This window comes from Amphiprion ocellaris, chromosome 1 (genome assembly GCF_022539595.1).
Source record: "Amphiprion ocellaris isolate individual 3 ecotype Okinawa chromosome 1, ASM2253959v1, whole genome shotgun sequence".
In the NCBI taxonomy this organism is placed as follows: Eukaryota; Metazoa; Chordata; class Actinopteri; family Pomacentridae; genus Amphiprion; species Amphiprion ocellaris.
In genome coordinates, this window is record NC_072766.1 from 1,834,826 (window position 1) to 1,854,722 (window position 19,897).

Genomic DNA, 19,897 nt, shown 5'->3' on the forward strand with positions numbered 1-19,897 from the left:
GTCTGGATACTTCTGTGTTCGTGTCTAAACATCTTATAAACATGTTTCAGTCTCAAACACTTCCCTCCTGTTGACCACCTTCAAGCACAGACTGTGTATTGATCAGGAGTCCTGAACAAATGTGCAGTTTATAGTTGTTGAAGTAAAGTTTTCTAAAAACAGCAGACCCATGTTTATTATATAAATTATACATCTGTGATTTACTCTGACACCTAAAGTAAAAATGTTTGTTACCTTTATGGTCACTGCCGTCCCCAAACAGGTCAGCCGAGCTGATGGAGGTGCTGCCAGACATGCTCTCCAGTCTCGTCTTCGCATCGTACTGACAAAAGAAGAAACAAAACCAGTGATGCTTTTACATTCCCAGTAAACTGATTTATGAGACCCTGAATTCACCCTCAGTCAGCTGGGAGAGACTCCACCCCCCAGACCCTACTGAGGATTAATCAGTGGATGAATGGATGATGGATGGATGATGGATGAATGATGGATGAATGATGGATGGTTTATGAGATGTAGGAGCCTAGCTGAGGTATCTCTGGTGGTTTCTCACCTCGGCGCTGCTCTCCCGACCAAAGAACATGTCTGAGGAGATGGCCTTGGCGTTGGCGAACTTCTGCCTGGCTTCACTCGACTCGGAGACCGGAGCTGATACCTCCGCTTTTCTCCTGCTGGGAAGTCTGGAGAGGGAGGATCAGAAGTGAGAGCAGCCCAGGACGTGGAGGTTTGGGTTGGAAGAGCAAGCATGGAGATGCGTGCACATACCTTTCTCCAATTGGCTGAATGCTGGAGATGGTGACCTCCTCTTTAGGGTCTTCTTTCTCCAGAGCCCAGGAGGTGGTGAAGGAGGCAGATCCACCATCAGTGTCCCACCGGGATCCAAAACTGTCTCCCACCGTGAACGGGTTGTCCTTATATCTGAAACAGGATGGGAATAATCTGAATTAAATCTGTTTAGATTTAAAGAGGCAGCAGCGGGTAAAGTTCTGGTTGTTTAACCCTCATGTCGTCCTGTGGGTCAAATTAACCCGGTTAAAAGTTTGAAAATGTGGGGAAAAAATAATTTCACAGTGAAACTTCTGATGTCCACATTTTCAACATTTTTGGGAAATCTTTGAACATTTTTTGATGGAAAAAAAGACATAAATAAAAAGGTTTCTTCATTCAGAAAAAAATCAACCAAAATCCAGCGAAATTCGCTGGATTTTGGTAGATTTTTTTGGTGAATGTTCTTAAAAAATATTAGAAGTTGTACTAATATATATGTAATCACTTTAGATATTTTTAGGATTTTTGGGAAGATTTTTACTCATTTAAAAAAAAAATATTTATGAGAATTTTCTTGCCAAATTTGGGGGATTTTTTGAAAATAAAAGTTTTAAGGTTTTGCAAATTTTCAGAAATTTGGGGAATTTTTTTGCTGAATTTTTGTATTTTCTTCAGACAAGGTAACAATATTTTTGGTACCCGTACGTGAAGACAACAGGAGGGTTAACCGGGTGAGGGCTTTACGTACTTCGGGGGTCCAGAGGTGAATCCAGGCTCGTCGAACATGTCCAGTTTGGAGCGAGAGGAGGACTTGGCTCCTACAGGTGTTTCCTGCTCAATCACCTGCATCTCTGACATCACTGAGTGAGACACGGAGCTGAAACAGGAAACAGACGTTCACATCTACACGTTTTTGTGTGTGTGTGTGTGTGTCTATATATGTGTGTGTGTGTGTGTGTGTGTGTGTGTGTGTGTGTGTACTTTAGAGGCCTAGATCTGAAGTGTTACCAGCAGAAAGTCTCCTCCTGCTGCTGGGATGTTACCTCCTGTTGCCGAAGCCCATGCCCAGTCTCTCCGCCTGCTCCCTCTTCTTGCCCTCCAGGTTCTGAATCTTCTTTTCCTCCATTTTCCTGTCAATCTCCAGCTCTTTGTAGGCCAGACGCATCGAAGCCACGCTGCAGCAACAAAAGCCAAAGGAGAGGTTTTCATATTCCACCGAAGTGTCGGCACAGAGAACGTCAGGTTTCATGATCTTCAGGCAGTCCCTCCAGGAATCCACAATGTTGCAATCACGCAAATTCATCCAATCTCCATGAATTCTGCACCACCTTGCAATTTTGTCCAATCACCGCAACTTTTCCGTAATTTTGTCCCGCCTCCCATGAGTTCCACCAATCACAGCAGTCCTAAACGTAACGCACGTACGTCACCAAATTCACTTCCTGTTTCTAGTCTGAAGATGCAGACATGTCCCATTCTAATGTCTCTCATTTACCAACAAAAATTACTGCTAAAGACTGTGAAAAACAATTCCTGATGTTCTTCACCAAAGCAGAGCTAAACTGTTTTACACCCATGAAATATTGTGGTGGAAAACAAATGAAAACCATCGACTGACAAACACTTTTCTACCACCAAACATATCAGGAGAACGTCTGAAAGGAGCGGAAACAGAGCAGACAGATCACCGTGATGGAAGCTGTTGATCCAGATCTGTTGGAGCTCTGAAACAATGAAGGGAAGTTAGATTCATTAATGGACGTAACGAGCCGTGAGCGTGTGAACACGTGTGTGAATACCAGGATGTGAAATTAACTTTTTAAGCTACTGACAGATATGTCCAAATATGATTCATTCAGTAGTAAATGATCATTTAGTGGCTTAAATCTACCAACCACTTCCTGTTAAACCAGTATCTGGCTGCTGCTAGTTTCCCACCGTGGTGTACCAGCTGGTGGAAATGGGTTGGAGCGTTAAAGAATTAGTTTAGGAACAAATATTGTCAACTAAAATGTTGAAACGTGTTCTAAAAACTGAAAAAAATGAAACTTTTTAGGAACTGTCACTGTCTCCTGCAATTTCATTACAACAAACAAGCTTAAAACATCGCAACTTACGTCGCTTTTTTTTTTTTAGAAAAGCTGCCATGAATTCAGACATTTTAGGGAGAAACAATCTGGAAAAACACCCTGAATTCCTGGAGGGACTGTTCAGGTGAAAAGGAGGCCGAACATTTTCCTTACATGGACTCCTCAGCCTGTTTCTTAGCCTCGGCCGCCTGCTCCTCTCTCAGCTTCTCGGCCACTTGTGCTTGTTTCTCCACCTCTGAGAAGCTCTTGCTGCTCACCTTCTGGGCACCGAGACCTTTCTTTGCACCGAGCTGCAGCACGGGAGTTAAATGTTCAAGATTAAAGGGGAAAAAGGTCTGTTGCTCACAAATGAAGCGTGGAATGGTGAAGAACATGCAACATGTTGGAGCAACAACAGGAGGCCGTGTGACTATGAGCTACCACCATCAGAAGATTAGTTATACACGGTTAGAACCACAGACACCAAAACAGAAAAGGAGCATTCTAGTTGTCTTCTTCAACATTCATGTGGTTCTTCCTCTTTCACAAAATTATAGTTCAGGTGTTTCCATTCTGACAGTGGAAGAGATGCAGTGCTGGACATGTTTAGCAGGACTTCCAGCGCTGCAGGAGCAATGGGAGCAGAGTATCGCTGCGCAGGGAGACTCCTTCAAACAGGACGGCCCTGAGACATTTAATCAGGAGCTGTTTTATGCTTTCATAAGCACTGTCTGAACGTTTTGATCCTACCTGGTGAATGCTTCATTACAGAGTACTAAAAGGCTATTTTTACATTCTGCTAAAGAAAAACAATCAGATTTTGTGAGCCAAATCGTGGTCCAAAAGCAGCTTCTACATGTGAGGTGGAAACCTGAAACCTCCAAACGCTAAGAGGACATATTCTGTCCAGCTGTTAAACTTTTGAAATGTTCGTATGTTTACAGGAGAGCTGATTGTTAAATCCATCAGTTACAGATTCTTAAATTAATCTCTAATTATTCTGATATTCAATTAGTCGGTTTCACTCATTTTTCAACCCTTGTGTCGTCCTGCGGGTCAAAATTAACCCGTTTCAAAATTCGAAAATGTGGAAAAAAATATGTTTTCACAGTGAAACTTCTGATGTCCACATTTTCTACATTTTTGAGAAATCTTTGAACATTTCTTGGTCGAAAAAAGAAATGTTAAAAATGTTTCTTAAGAATATTCACCAAAAAAAATCAACCAAAATCCAGCGAACTTCGCTGATTTTTTTGTGAATGTTCTTAAAGAAAATATTGAAAGTTTTACTGATATATATGGAATCACTTTAGATATTTTTAGGATTTTTTTTGGAAGATTTTTACTCATTTTTTGAAAATATTTACAAGAATTTTCTTGCCAAATGTGGGTGATTTTTAAAAAAAAATAACTTTCAAGGGAAACTTTTAAGGAATTCTTGGAATTTTCTTCCTGAAGGTTTTGAATTTTTCTGAAATTTGGGGAATTTTTTTCCTGAATTTTTGTGTTTTTTTCAGACAAGGAAACAATATTTTTTGGTGCCCGTAAATGAGGACAACAGGAGGGTTACGAAATGAAGTTTAAACTGTATGATTCCTAAATGTGAATATTTTCGGGTTTCTTTGATCCTCCATAACAGTAAACTGAATAGCTTTGGGTTGAGGATAAAACAGGACATCTTCTTGGCCCTTTGGAAACCCTGATCTCTGTACTTCACCCTTTTCTGACACTTTATAAACCAAACAACTGATTAGAGGAGAAACTAATCAACAGATGGATCGACAGCTAAAGAACCATTAACTGCAGCTCTAGTTAACAGATTCTAGACTTTCTAACGTGGATATTATTCTTACTAATATTATTTATTTCATAAATATGACATTCATAAAGGATCTTTTAGTTTGTTGACATGAGCATTATTGACAGCAGGTGGTTTGGCTCTATAGGACTCACTCCTTTCTTGGCAGCCATGGGCTTCTTCTTCCCGATGATGGAAGGCTTCATCTCTGGAACACAAGCAGAGATCTGTTAAAATCTGAAAGATATCTGTGACTTCTTATTAATCATTTAATAAATTAAAAAAACAAACACAGCAGCTCAGGAAAGCAATCGGACAAAGCTGCAGAGAAACAGCACTGAGAGGTTTTACTGTTAATTCTGTCAAATCCTGACAGCACAAAGCGTGATGCTCAGTTAAAAACACAGAGGACACCAAACCACAGTGTTTCCACCACAGCAGCAGCTCAACTGGACGACAGCAAGAGGAGAATAAAACTCATGTTAGTCAGAGGAATCTGCATGGTGAGAAAACTAACAAACTGAGAGAAGTTTAGGAACCTCTCAGAGACACTGCTGGGAGAAAATCTACCTTTAGAACCTTTCATGTCATTCGTCAGTGAGCTGTTAAAACATTCTGCGTCTGAAATGCTGGCGGCTAAACACATCATCCTCTGATTATCTGCAGGTATGTGAGGCAGCTCCACAAAGGCTGCTTTCTTCTAACACAATGCAGCTCATTTAATGAAGTATTTCTACCAAGCATCACCCGGTTAAGAACACCTGGCTGAACGGCAGCTACTCATGCCAGAAACAGCATACAACTACCACCTAGGTGAGCTTTTTCCATGATGTGAGCAGAGGGAGAGATCACGCAACACAACCAAGCATCTGAACCACAGCTGTTCTGATCACCTTCAGGCGTCCAGCCTTCCTGGGATGATAAACGCATGGAGTCCTCTATAGGACAAGACAAACCAGTCACCGGTCAGACTCCAAAACACAGAGAAAAGTGATTTAACAGAACAAGAAAACGTCTTTCTCTGGAGGTCTAAACTAGACGAGCCCATCCACTGTTGCTTAGCTGTGTATCATGTAAATTAGAAGAAAAATTAACAAAAAAAATTATTTTAACATTCAGTGAATTATTTTAGGACTTTAGTCTAACCCTACCTTCCAAGCATTAATAGCTTCACATAATTCCTTTACGCGAGCTTTGGTTTCTGAATTTTTAGACAAAAAAAAACTGACTATTTGACAGCATTTTAACTCATCTTACCGCCACCTTAAACACACCCGATTTACAGACTAACCCCAGAAATAAACGACTAGAAGAAGCAAACATCACAGCAAAACATGAACCCTCACAATCCCAAGCTGTTCTGGGCATTTTCACATTTTTATTCACTGTGGGCTCATTTTTTACTACAATATAAAAGTCCTACACCTCTATGAACACAGCACACATGACTACAAGTAGAGAGGAAGGAGGTAAACGTCTGAAGTGCAGGACGACAAAGTTATATCACAAGAAATCTCAAAAAAGATTATATTTTACAGAAAAAAAAAACCCTGGAATCAACATGTACAACATTCCCAAGTGGCGCCAAACCAGTACTGAAAAAAAACTATTTATACTTTAGATGAATAAATTATAAAATATATAATAATTGTTTACATTTTTACTGCTCTACAAACGCTGTTTGTCACATTTTTCTGCACATCAACTCATAACAGAAGTGTCACCATGCTGAATAAATCTTCTAACAACCTGATCCTCTGTATACAGTTTCTGCTGCATTTATTTTATTGTTATGTTTTATTTCGACTCTTTCCTGTCGTCTGTTCCTTTGCTCTGTTAAAACCTTCACCTGAAAACTGATCTTGTTTTTTAAAACTGCACTTCAACCATGATTAGCTCAATGATTGTCAAAAAGTTTAAAATCCCACATTTCTTTCCGTCATTCCGATGTCATTTTGCCAGTTTTTTATAAAGATAATCTTCCTTTCAGCCACCAGCAGGTTTTGGGATTCAGAGTTAATTTAGAAAATAATCTTTAGATTAATTAATAATGAAAATGGCCATTTAGTACAACCCCACCTGCTCTAACCCTCATCAGAGGACCTCAGAAATAAAATGTAAAATACGTGTTTAACCCTCATGTTGTCCTGCGGGTCAAAACTGACTTGTTTTAAAGTTTGAAAATGTGGAAGAAAAATATATTTTCACAGTGAAACTTCTGATGTTCACATTTCAACATTTTTTGGGAAATTTTTGAACATTTTTTGATGGAAAAAAGAAATGTTAAAAATGTTTCTTAAGAACATTCACACAAAAAACAACCAAAATGCAGCAAATTTCACTGGATTTTGGTTGATTTTTATGTGAATGTTCTTAAAGAAAATATTAGAAGTTTTACTGATATATATGGAATCACTACAGATATTTTTAGGAATTTTTTTGAAAATTTTTACTCATTTTTTGAAAATATTTACAAGAATTTTCTTGCCAAATTTGGGGGATTTTTAAAAAAATAAAACTTGGGATTTTTTTTCAGACAAGGAAACAATATTTTTTGGTGGCCGTAAATGAAGACAACAGGAGGGTTAAAAAAACAAAACACATTCAGTCAGTCTCACATAAGTCCTGGTTTCAACCTCAGAAGGTTTTCTGTGGCTGAAAAAGGAGGTGTGTGCAGGTTTTGTGTTTCTCTTTGTGCAGATAATTATCTCATTGCACTGTAGAGTTAAAGAATATCTGTGACTTCAGGATTTTATTCTACCTTGTATGACTGGAGCCACAGGGAAAATGTCGGCAGTGGAATGATTACTACTGTGTGATATTACTGTGTAATACTGACAGAGTAGAAACTGCATGTACAGGAGACCAACCAGAGGAAGATGGTGCCTTTTCTCACAGAGGATGATTGAATATACTCACCGATGGAGGCTTTGGGTGATGTGCTCAGACCATCGATGCTGGGTCCTTCCTCTGGCTCTGCAGAAAAACACACAGAAAACATGTAAAGCTACAAAACTGAATATTCCTATTTTATTTCAACAGCAGAATCTCCAGTTTTACTCATTGGAAACCCAACTAATGTCACTGATATTTTAAAACGGCTTTAAGATCACATTTCATTTCAAAAAGAATCATTAAAGTTAAAGCAGCAGAGACAGAGATCAAGATTTTAATCCCTCATATGGGTCCAAAAATTCAGCATTCCTACATTTCCCATGATGCAACTCAATAGCACGTTTTTATTCCTTCAAACATGCTCCATGCATGTACAACGGCCTCACAACCCAGGTGCACTAAAACGGGGGAAATGATCCACGTTGATCCTCAAAGAGTCCAGAGTGTCCGGGCAATGCAAAGCTAAAGCGTTTCCATGACAACAGCAGTAAACAGATGCTGACGTTTGGAACACATTTGGAGTACGTTTGAAACACATTTGGAGCACGTTTGGAGCACGTTTGGAAGATGTGTGGCGCACGTTTGGAAGACGTGTGGAGCACGTTTGGAAGATGTTTGGAAGATGTTTGGATCATGTTTGGAGCATTAATTAGACCCTCCACACTGTTTCAAACCCAACCCCACCAGTTTATGGCAGTATTTCTGCATTCAGACCAAGAAAATCCTACCTTACAGACATTAATGTCAAAATAACACTTTTTTAAAAAATTCTTTATCTCAGTGTATCCTATTTTTGATTTTATCCTATTTGAACTACCACATGGCTGCTACTACTATCGTACAAACGTTCTGTGTCCAACTGCTCTATGTTACTTTGAATTGCCCCAGAGGGCAAATAAAGGTTTCTGAACTGAACTGAACAGACTCCCATGCAAAGGGTCTCAACTTCTCTCCTGAAATACGAAGCCAGCGCATCTTTCCCACAAGTCATTCTCATGCCATTTGCTAAATTCAGTCCTTCTGATCAGAGATCTGCCGGACCTTTAGAAAATAATTCCACCATTAAACAAATATCAGACCCTCAAATGATTCTGATATCACATTTTTTCTGTTTGTAAACATTTTATTTTCTTTATGGTTTATAATTTTATTCTACATGTTTTTGTAGTTCTGACTGATTAGGAGTCCCACGTATTTGTTCTTATCCTAAAGTTTCATAACTCCAGATAGTTGTAAAGTTGCCTGAGGAGGGAGACTCGCAGTGTTCCAGCTGAAATGCATTTTTAGTGTCAAGTAGAATGTGTGAAATGCATTCTGAACATACCGATGATGCCGTTAACTATCACCTCAAATCATTTCTAGTGTCTCTCCCACTGCTCTGCCCTGCTGTCATATCTGGAAAGTTCTGGCTCCAACCAGAAAAATAAAAGCTGGACGTAGCCTCCGTGATGTCTGTCACCTACTGGTTTAATGACATCCATTTCTGAAGAGTTTGGAATTTGGTTGTTGCCTGATTTGGTTTGTTTAAACACCAGATGTGACAAGGTAGAGGTGGACCCCACTGAGAAATTGAGGAAACTACAACTCATCCCAGAACATTCAGCGTTTTAGCGTCTGGTTTCCTCTAATCGGTACCATAATTTACTAAATTAACATCCTGCCGTGTTGAAGGACACTAAACTAGCGACTGAGAACATGAACTTGCTATCTAAATATTTAATGAGGTAAGAGATCAGCGTAGAAGTAGATTCATTTCATGTTTCTGACCACATTTGATGAACAGATTAGAAATGGTACTGGCCATAAAGTCATTCCCTAGGCTTCAAGGTAACTGCTGACTACATCCATCCTGATATACAGTAGAAACTGTTTTTATGTGAACTGCTTGCCTGAGGGTCTAACCCTAACTCTAACTCTAACCCTGCCATGAATCAGATCCAATCTCTGGAGAAGTTCTACAGCAGACTTTACTGTAACTCAGACCAGCAGGTTTACTCACGGTTGTCCTCCTGGCCTTTAACTGTTGAGTCCGTCAGCTGTGGGGTGACAGCAGCTCCATTCTGCTCTGGTTCGGAGGGTGGTGCCATGCACCAGTCATTATTAGGCTGCAAACAGAAAAACAAAACCAACGTCTCAAAATTTACAGTCAAGTGAAAACTTCACTTACACTATAGTTAATTTAAGGCTTAAAAAATGCACAGAAAGACTGTCCAGACTGATGTGATCATTCTATTTCAGCTTGTGACCGATGAATCAGCACTTGGTAAATAAGACACTGCAGCAGTAATAATGCAGTTCAGCAACACCTCAGATATTATTTCCTTTAACAGTGATTATACGATTAATAATCATTTATTTACACAGTTTCATAGGCTTCATCTTTGTTTCTGTTTATAGCTGCTACTCATGATAATTCCAATGTTTCAGGATCGGCACATTTAACTATAATCAGGGTTTTTCCTGAGTCAGAATGTTCCTCTGGGGATCGACTTTGGTCACCACCAGCATCAGTCTGCAAACAGTCAAAGGAATGAGTCTCTGATCTTGTTTGACAGAAATCGATACATTTCCTGCGATTTCTGATCATTTGACATAGAAAATTGTGCATTATAGTTGAATAAACAAATGCCTGGTTTAAAAATATTTGTCTTTTAAATTCTTATCATTTTAGATACAATCTCTCTGTGGGTTGCCAAAAAAAATATCTATAAAGTAAAAGCCCTGATATTAACCCTCCTGTGGTCTTCACTTATGGGCACCAAAAAATATTGTTTCCTTGTCTGAAAAAAATCCAAAAATTCAGCAAAAAATTCCCCAAATTTCTGAAAATTTGCAAAACCTTCAGGAAGAAAATTCCAATAATTCCTTAAAAGTTTCCTTTAAAAGTTTTTTTTTTTTTTTTTAAATCCCCCAAATTTGGCAAGAAAATTCTTGTAAATATTTTCAAAAATGAATAAAAAAATCTTCCAAAAAAAATCCTAAAAATATCTAAAGTGATTCCATATATATCAGTAAAACTTCTAATATTTTCTTTAAGAACATTCACATAAAAATCAACCAAAATCCAGCGAAATTCGCTGGATTTTGGTTGATTTTTATGTGAATGTTCTTAAGTAACATTTTTAACATTTCTTTTTTCCACCAAAAAATGTTCAAAGATTTCCCAAAAATGTTGAAAATGTGGACATCAGAAGTTTCACTGTGAAAATATATTTTTTCCACACATTTTCAAACTTTAAAATGGGTCAATTTTGACCTGCAGGACGACACGAGGGTTAATCAAAAGCAAAGAGATCTTCACCAAAAATGTTTGCATGCATTCATGTAAGAAAAAACAAATAAAAAAAACAATCACAGACCTCTGTATTATTATTTCTCAAATACACATTCAGATATGCTTCACAAAAGCCCAAATCAGTGAGGCTATTTGAGGATAGTTTTTATGCAAATCAGCAGCCGTACTCTGAAAAATACAAACCTGTGTATGTTCTGCAAAAAAGTCTGTCTGTTTCTTCTCAGGAGCTGCAGCGGTTCCTCCTGCAGAAGAGTCGATCCACAGCTGCAACAAGAAAACAGCATTTTATTACAGATCCGTTACTCATGGTCAAAGTTTACAGATCTAACTTTAGTTTTTGTCCTGTGACCAATGACATAATGATGATGTACTGTGATTAGTACACACCATGTGTACTCTGAACTGCTAACATGGTACAGATAATTCCTTTATCATTCTGATGCAACAAGTCAGCAACCTCAGGACAAAGTTTCTGTTATTCACACCAAGAGTTTTTACTCACATGAGAGTGTTAATGAAACACACTAATGTCTAGTCGAGTTAACGGATTTAAATTGTAATGTAAAGGTTTAATAATTAAACTACTACTTTAGCAAATTAAGAAAAACATGCTACCATTGAGTGATCATTTCTACTACACACTGAATGTAGTTTATTTTAGGTTTTTGAGATAGATAGATAGATAGATAGATAGATAGATAGATAGATAGATAGATAGATAGATAGATAGATAGATAGATAGATAGATAGATAGATAGATAGATAGATAGATAGATAGATAGATAGATAGATAGATAGGATAGCAGATCGGCTGAACGTTTAACAGATTTTGAAAAGAATTTTGAAACATCACAAGTAGGAAATCACAAAGGCTGCAATTCAGGATATTTTTGTAATTATTATTACTAATTTACGTAACTTAGCACAGTCTTTATGATGACTGTCTGATGCCGATTAAATAATTTTAATAAATACATGTTGAAGCAATTCACATCTTTATGTTCTCATCCTTGAATTAGAATAAAATAAAACCATCAATATTTTGGTGATTTCTAAAATTATATCACAAATAAAATCTCAGTATCTGTCAGAAAGTTTGCAGTCACACAAATAATTCAACTCTTTCTCCCTATAATAGAACTACAAACATCTCAGCCTCACACACATCACACTGAATGTTCAGGATGATGTCAGGGTTCAGTAAATCTCAGTTTCTTCTCTGGTTCAGACTTGTGTTTGTTCTCTAGATGGGTTAGCAAAGTAAGCTGTGTACTGTCGGCTAAATTTAGCATTCAGAAAAATGTCTTCACCCTCTGAAACCTAAAACATACTGGCAGGTTTCTAAGGCAAACAGTACTTATTAAAAAAAAAAACACACTAATGATCAGCCAGAAACCATAAAAACACTCACAGCTGTCAAGATTCCGTTCCTGAAAAAACGTGTTTCTGTCAGGAAAGGCAACTACATCCAAGCCTAAAATGGTGATATTTTATCATAATCGTGTTATTCTACGTGTTTCATTCATCATATTTCTTGCACCAGATCCTATAAAATATTTATTCCTAAATCTCTGCTCCTCAGAACTACTGAGAAGCCTCGAGTGACCGAGTTATGACCAACGATACCGTAACTAGAATCCAGACAGTTTTTCACTGCTGGATGTGTTTACACGGAGCAGACAAGAAGAAAAAGAATCTGAGGAAAATAAAACCTACTGGTTTAACTCTGCTATTGTCCTCCAATATTGTTTCCTTGTCTGAAAAAAAATCTCAAAAAAATCAGCAAAAAAAATTCGCCAAATTTCTGAAAATTTGCAAAACCTTCAGGAAAAAAATTCCAATAATTCCTTAAGTTTCCCTTAAGACTATTATTTTTAAGAAATTCCCCAATTTGGCAAGAAAATTCTTGTAAATATTTTCAAAAAATGAGTAATAATCTTTAAAAAAAATCCTAATAATATCTAAAGTGATTCCATATATATCAGTAAAACGTCTAATATTTTCTTTAAGAACATTCAGAAAAAAAAAATCCCTCCTGTTGTCTTCATTTTCACAGGCACCAAAAAATATTGTTTCCTTGTTATGTCTTAAAAAAAATTCCTCAAATTTCAGAAAATTTGCAAAACCTTCAGGAAGGAAATTCCAATTATTCCTTCAAAGTTTCCCTTAAAAATTTTATTATAAAAAAACAAATTTGTGAATGTTCTTAAGAAACATTTTTAACATTTTTTTCCACCAAAAAATGTTCAAAGATTTCCCAAAAATGTTGAAAATGTGGACATCAGAAGTTTCATTGTGAAAATATTTTTTTTCTTCACATTTTCAAACTTTAAAATGCAGGAACCCGCAGGACAACACGAGGGTTAAATGCAGCATGGTTTAGCTTCAGAGGTTGTAAAAATTTAAATATTCAAATATCTATCACATTTGGAGCCAACATTTCTTTGTAATATTAGTAACAGATGTGGGCACAAGGAAATATGGTGTAAACGTTGATTTCAGCTTTTTCTAACTTTAATTTTCTTTTTTTAATAAATGGCATTATTGTAACTGTGTCATACTGCACAGAGGATATTTTGAGTTCTCTCTACATGTACTGATGGTTGTTCCATTTCCACAGAGGTTCAGGACTTTATAATGCAGTAAAGAATGAGACAGGAACAAAAAAATGCCCAGAAAGTGCTGGTGGTTCAGAGGGTTAAACTACATGATGTGATTCATTCCCATAACTGTTCCAGTTGACTCACATCTGTGCCATATTTGGACAACACGGCATTAGCCTGCTGCCGGATCTTCTCCCTGTACATCTGGGCTGCTCGGCTGTTATACTTGGCGTTGGTGTCGTTCGTGGAGCAGCCATGCTGGCGGAAGAAGGCCGTCTTTAGATAGGAAGAGAAACACAGTTACTGAATCAGGCATATGGGTTCTGTAAAGCGTCTCGAGACAATTTGACTGTAATTGGCGCTATATAAATAAAATTGAATTGAATTGAATTACAGCAGGACCAAAGAACCTTAACTTTCTGTGATTGGCCGGTCTGTTTCTAACTTACTGCGTTGGCGTTGCCTCCAACCTGCATACATCTGAGCTGGAACCAGTTCCAGTTGGAGTCTAACTCAGTGGATCTGCAGGGAAAAGGGGAAGCATTTTGGAAGTCAGAACTCTCAGTATGTCGAAACCACTCGGCTCATTGCAGACGCATTCTTCTGACACAAGACCGGTTCATTCGCTGCACCTGGTAGTTGAACGACTGCCCTGGCAGACGGCTAAACTTCACACTAAAACTGTCAGAGAACCGCACATGATGACAGCAACTAACCCTACAGGTGGCTAAACTTCATATTAAAACTGTCAGAGAACTGCACGTAATGACAGTAACTAACCCTACAGATGGCTAAACTTCACACTAAAACTGTCAGATACCCCTTTTCGACCAAAAAGAACCAGGCGCTAGTTTGATGTTAGTTCGGTGCTGGTGCTTAGTTGTTTCAAATCTCGTGCCTCCAAAGAACTGGTTCGCTTTTCCATTGGCAAGCAGCCAAGTTAGATCCACGTCACTGCGTCACCGTAAAACATCAGTACGTCACTGCATGTGTAGCCGTTCAACAACTTTCGCACATCGGAACCATGGAAGTGCCGTTCCTGACTTTGCAAGCCTACATGGTGATCGAGAAGCAAATAATCCAACTGTTAGCAGCTACATGTCTTCATCACAGCCACAGGAAACGGTGACTATGTTTGAGAAAATGGGTAACTGTCAAAGATGTTTTGACTCTTGACAGTGAACGTGTTACCGTTAGCTTGGCTACTTAGCTTGGACTACATTTGCATCCATTACATAGCGGATGAACAAACACAATAAGTTGATGATAATATCCATCTTTATCTTTATAGATGATCCTAAGGTTAATACCAAGGCAGAGGTCAGCTGTTGCCTGGACACATCCACGATCACGCTACTGGCGTCCATATTTACCTGTTTCCAAAACAATAACACTAAACACTACTACTACTACTTGCTCGGGTGTTTAAATGTGGTGGTTCTGTGTTTCCGCTGTTGATCGTCGGTCCCCGTAGCCCCGCCCCCAGCCTATGACGAACTCGGCTCTTAACTCTGGTCCAGCAAAGAGTTGGTGCCTGAAAAGCACCAGTTTTTGGAGCCTGGAGCCGGTGCTTGGGTGGGGAAAACACAAAGAACTGGTGCCAAGTCAGGCACTGGCTCTGAACTAGCACTGGAACCAGCTTGGTCGAAAAGGGGCGAGAGAACTGCACGTGATGACAGTAAGTAACCCTAACTCTAACCATCACAGGTAAAAACTGCTCTCAGTGCAGGTGAGATCCAGTAAAACATACCTGATGAAGCTGAGATGAACTCCCAGAGAGCGGTGGATCCCAGAGCAGTCGATGCACAGGAACACACCATACGGAATACTGGCCCAGCTGGGATTTTTAGCAGCACAGTCAAAACAAACCTGTAGAAACAGCATGGACACTTCATGACCTGCTATCAGCAAACCATGATGAGATTTACAGGTACCAACATATGTATGCAAATTATGCTGTGGGTTGAAACAACTTCCTACACTGGATCAGGTTTTCAAACAGCCCTGGCAGCCAAAACTGTGACTTCAATTTTATTTTGCTTTTATGAGCTCAAGCTCTTTACTATCATGTCAGAAGACTATTATTTTCTCATTTAGAAAACAGAGAAAATATCAAAATGACACATTTAAACAGCCTTTTCTGTCCAATCAACAGTCCAATATATTCAGTTTACCATCACAGACTAAAAAACAGGAAAGAAATCTGATTATAGAAGATGAAACCAGTGCCCCTACAGAGTTCATTTTTCTTTTATACGTACTGATTAATTAATTTAAAAGGTCATGTTGTGGACTAGCGATGCTGTAATGATGCAAACCATGTCAACATTCCAGTTCACCCCAGTCAGAGACGACTGCTGCTTGTTATTTCTCTTACCCTGCATCTTCTGTCTGTATCTCAACTATCAAATAAAGGCAATAATGCCTTCCAGAATCTTACATTTAACAGCTGAAAATCATAAGTTTGTGCCAGCATCATTCCTCAGACAGTCAGTCTGTTTCAAAATACCTACAAAAAGAGACAAACCTCAACTTTATCCACAAAACTAAACAGTTTAAACACAAAATACAAGACTAGAGCTAACATGACAACCTCTGCATTTCACTGACACATAATCCTATTATTAGTCTTCCTTTCTTCACTAATCAGAGCAAATCAAGGCAGCATTTATTAATGTTTAAGAGTTATTGGTTACACGTGTGTTTTCAAAGACAGTGTGTGTGCTGTGGGTTTGAAATAATCTGAGAGTCGTCCAACACTTTTTCCCTGATCTGTGGCCGACCTGTACAGCTAAGATTCAGCTCTGCAGTCCTAATTTAGGAGTCACTGAAGTAAACTGTATAAATTTACATGTAAAGGATGTAAATATTATAGTGAACATACATAAAAACAGCCAAGAGTTAAACTGCATAACTATGAAAAAATTACAAATACAAATCAAACTGGATTTTCAGCTAAATATTAGCTGGTCTGTAGTGGAGCTACTCATTCAGTCAGTTTATCATTTATCAGGAAAAAAGTCAAATATTCTCTTAATGTAGTGCCACAAATGTGAGGATTTTAGGTGAAAATTTTAATCTTTACATTTTCACATTTAACAGACTAAACTAATCCATTAATTTGGAAATGAACTGGCAAATTAAAGCATGAAAACAATCATTAACTGCAGCTCTGATGCAGATAGATGAACATGCTTTCACATCACTCATTTTATTATTGTTCCTTTTTGTTTTGACTTGATTCATCTTTTCATTCTTCTTTATGTAGTTGTCATCATATTTTACATTTTGCTGAAATGAAGACATTATTATCATCATTATTAATATTGTTATATTGATTAAATCATTAATCTTCCAATTAATTTATTTCCTTTAGGGGTGTAACTAACAATTATTTTCCTGATTAATAGATTGGATATGTAGTCTATAAAATGTCAGCAATTGGTGAAAAATGTAGATTGTTTCTGAAACACAACATAATCAAATCTCTGGTTTTCAGTTTCTCACAGAGGAGGAAAGAAACCAGAAAATATTTACACTAAAAGAAATGATCAGAGAATGGAGACTCTTTCCTTCAAAAACTACTCAAAACATTTAATCGATTATCAAAGCAGATAAAAAATAGCTGACAACTAAGTGATGAATTGTTGAGAACTGTTTAAGAAACTAAAGGAGAAATCAATGAATAATTACATCCTCCCCAAACTGCAGTAATCTAAGTAAAGTGTCATATGAACCAAGGCAAATTAATGAGAACACTTCATGCTACAATTTTTCTGACTGCTTGATTCAAGAAAAGTCACACGGGCCTCATTTTCCATGACTAATCTACGAGAGAATCCTGTCTGATAGACAAACATTAATTCTCATTTAAGGCATTGTTTTTTTTACAACTGCATTCACAAGACAGAGAGTTAGTTTGCAGGCTCCACATGTGACGGGAAATGAGTGAAGAATGGAGAGAAACGCCGAGAACAAAGATTTGGTTGGAAAAAAAAAACCCCACAATGATAAATGTATGGGCATATTTCAGCTACAAAAAAGGATGGATGACGTGGACCGAAGAAATGTGGTAGACCAAAGAATTGTTGCTCCATGAAAGAACATAGTGCCAAACCACGTGTGTGTGTATGTGTGTGTGTGTGTGTGTGTGTGTGTGTGTGTGTGTGTATATATATATATATATATATATATATATATATATATATATATATATATATATATATATATATATATATATATATATATAAATAAATAAACGTAGAATATTTATATTTATGGAGGAATAAGGGAATTTGACTTTTTGACTGAAAATGTACTCACATTGATTATCAGAACAGCAATTAATCTAATAGTTGGCAACAAATCAACTAATCTTTACAGCTCTAATTTTCCTTTGTGCTTTGGCCTCAATTAGTTTTATGTTTGTAAATGTAAGATGTCTTATTGTCAGCTTGTCAAATATGTAAAACATTAATAGCTCCAGGCTGTAAAACTAAAATTTGAATGGCTGATTATTGAATGACTCAGTGACGGTGTTTCTTAAAGTCCCAACTTTAAAGTTTGAGTGAGTACCGAAAAGACAGCCGTGTAATTCACACAGTGCCAACCTATATGTGTGTGTGTTTATATATATATATATATATATATATATATATATATATATATATATATATATATATATATATATATATATATATATATATATATATAAAAAACCCCTGTGTTGTCCTGTGGGTCAAAATTGACCAGGTTTAAAGTTTGACAATGTGGACAAAACACAACATCTTCACAGTGAAACTTCTGATGTTCACATTTTCAACATTTTTGGGAAATCTTTTAACATTTTTTGGTGGAAAAAAGAAATGTTAAAAATGTTTCTTAAGAACATTCACAAAAAAAAAAATCAACCCAAATCCAGTGAAATTCGCTGGATTTTGGTTGATTTTTATGTGAATGTTCTTAAAGAAAATATTACAAGTTTTACTGATATATATGGAATCACTTCAGATAGTTTTAGGATTTTTTGTAAGATTTTTACTCATTTTTTTAAAAAAAAATTTATGAGAATGTTCTTGCCAAATTTGGGACATCTTTTTAAAATAAAACTTTTAAGGGAAATTTCTAAGGAATTATTGGAATTTTCTTCCTGAAGGTTTTGCAAATTTTCTGAAATTTGGGCAATTTTTTTGCAGAATTTTTGTATTTTTTTTCAGACAAGGAAACAATATTTTTGGTGCCTTAAATGAGGACAACAGGAGGGTTAATTATAGGTCTAGCGTCGTACCAGAGCAGTGGAAAAAAACCAACACAAGCTATAGGCTAAATATATTTGAAATGAATGTAAAACTGACCGTATGGTTCTATCAGACCAGCAGCATCTCTGCCGCATACCAGCTACTTTAGGTAGTTAGCGTTAGCTAGCAACATATGGATCAATACAGTGAAACATCACGACATATGCCCTGATGTCACCATTTTCACCAAACTATGGGCGTTCAGCGTGACCATTTAACTCATTCTGCTTTAATGTAGGGACCGTATCACAGTCTGAGCTGGTTTTCTGGTTAGCTTCCTCTTACGTGGCCTTTTAACTGCTTTACCGGCCAGCTTTACTGGTTAGCTTCCTCTGCTGACTCAAACCGTTTACGTGGCCTTTAAGGCTGGGTTAGGGATGTGTTTAACTGCTTTACCGGCAGCTCCTGTTATCCGGGCCTATTTTTATATTATTACTATACACTATCATTAATTATATTTAATTTTATTTTACGTGGCCTTTAACTGCTTTACCGGCAGGCGTTAGCTCCTGTTTAGCTCCTGTTAGTAGTTAGCTCCCGTTTAGCTCCTGTTAGCCGTTAGCTCCTGTTAGCCGTTAACCTAGCTACAAAATGGCTAATTGGTCAGCTAACTGTTCCAAGCCGGACAGACGACGTCAAATGACGACCGTCGATAAAAAAACAAGTCCGCCGAGTAACAGACAAGTAGCTGTGCGTCGTGTTGGTTACCTTGTTGGTAGGAACAGATCTTAACCTCTTGAAAATTGTCAGGATCTCCGTCTTATTTGGTTCCGTAGCCATCTTGCCACTCTAACAATTTCCATAAGCTGACGTAACTACGGTGAGCCGTTTGCCCCAAATCTAGGAACGGCGAAAGTTTCCTGAAGCGAAAACGCAAAAAAAGCAGAAAAAAAACAAACAACTGACCAATTATATGTGACGCAGTCTATAAACTACAGTGTTTATCATGTTCCCAAAAACTTCATTATCCGTTTTAATTTACACAGCAAGTCAGGTTAGCTGTTAGTATCGTCTGCTCTGATTCCCAGACCAATTACTACACTAAATCCCAAATGGGATCAACACAGATTATGTCTGTAGACTCAGTGATTAAAAGGCTCTTGAGGAAACAAATGTTACGAATGCGGCATATAAATTACTAGATGTCATCAAGAACCTCCCCCAGCTGCTTA

General features: G+C 37.5%; 1 protein-coding gene across 2 annotated transcripts in view; it reads right to left on the reverse strand.

Moving 5' to 3' along the window:
* arfgap2 (ADP-ribosylation factor GTPase activating protein 2) overlaps positions 1–19,589 on the reverse strand; it is a 22,960-nt gene extending 3,371 nt beyond the window's left edge. The window contains exons 1-15 of one of the 2 annotated variants that reach the window (XM_055013418.1): positions 19,434–19,589; positions 15,179–15,297; positions 13,878–13,950; positions 13,573–13,704; positions 11,009–11,089; positions 9,530–9,635; positions 7,555–7,611; positions 5,529–5,573; positions 4,791–4,843; positions 3,012–3,148; positions 1,812–1,943; positions 1,517–1,645; positions 766–918; positions 554–680; positions 235–322 (exon numbers count right to left, since the gene is read on the reverse strand). In XM_055013418.1, coding sequence (XP_054869393.1) covers positions 235–322; positions 554–680; positions 766–918; positions 1,517–1,645; positions 1,812–1,943; positions 3,012–3,148; positions 4,791–4,843; positions 5,529–5,573; positions 7,555–7,611; positions 9,530–9,635; positions 11,009–11,089; positions 13,573–13,704; positions 13,878–13,950; positions 15,179–15,297; positions 19,434–19,505 — 1,504 coding nt within the window. In that variant the 5' untranslated portion in view covers positions 19,506–19,589. The remainder of the gene's footprint in view (positions 1–234; positions 323–553; positions 681–765; positions 919–1,516; positions 1,646–1,811; positions 1,944–3,011; positions 3,149–4,790; positions 4,844–5,528; positions 5,574–7,554; positions 7,612–9,529; positions 9,636–11,008; positions 11,090–13,572; positions 13,705–13,877; positions 13,951–15,178; positions 15,298–19,433) is intronic. The other variant, XM_023263967.3, reaches the window with a different exon arrangement.
* Positions 19,590–19,897: the final 308 nt, after the last annotated feature.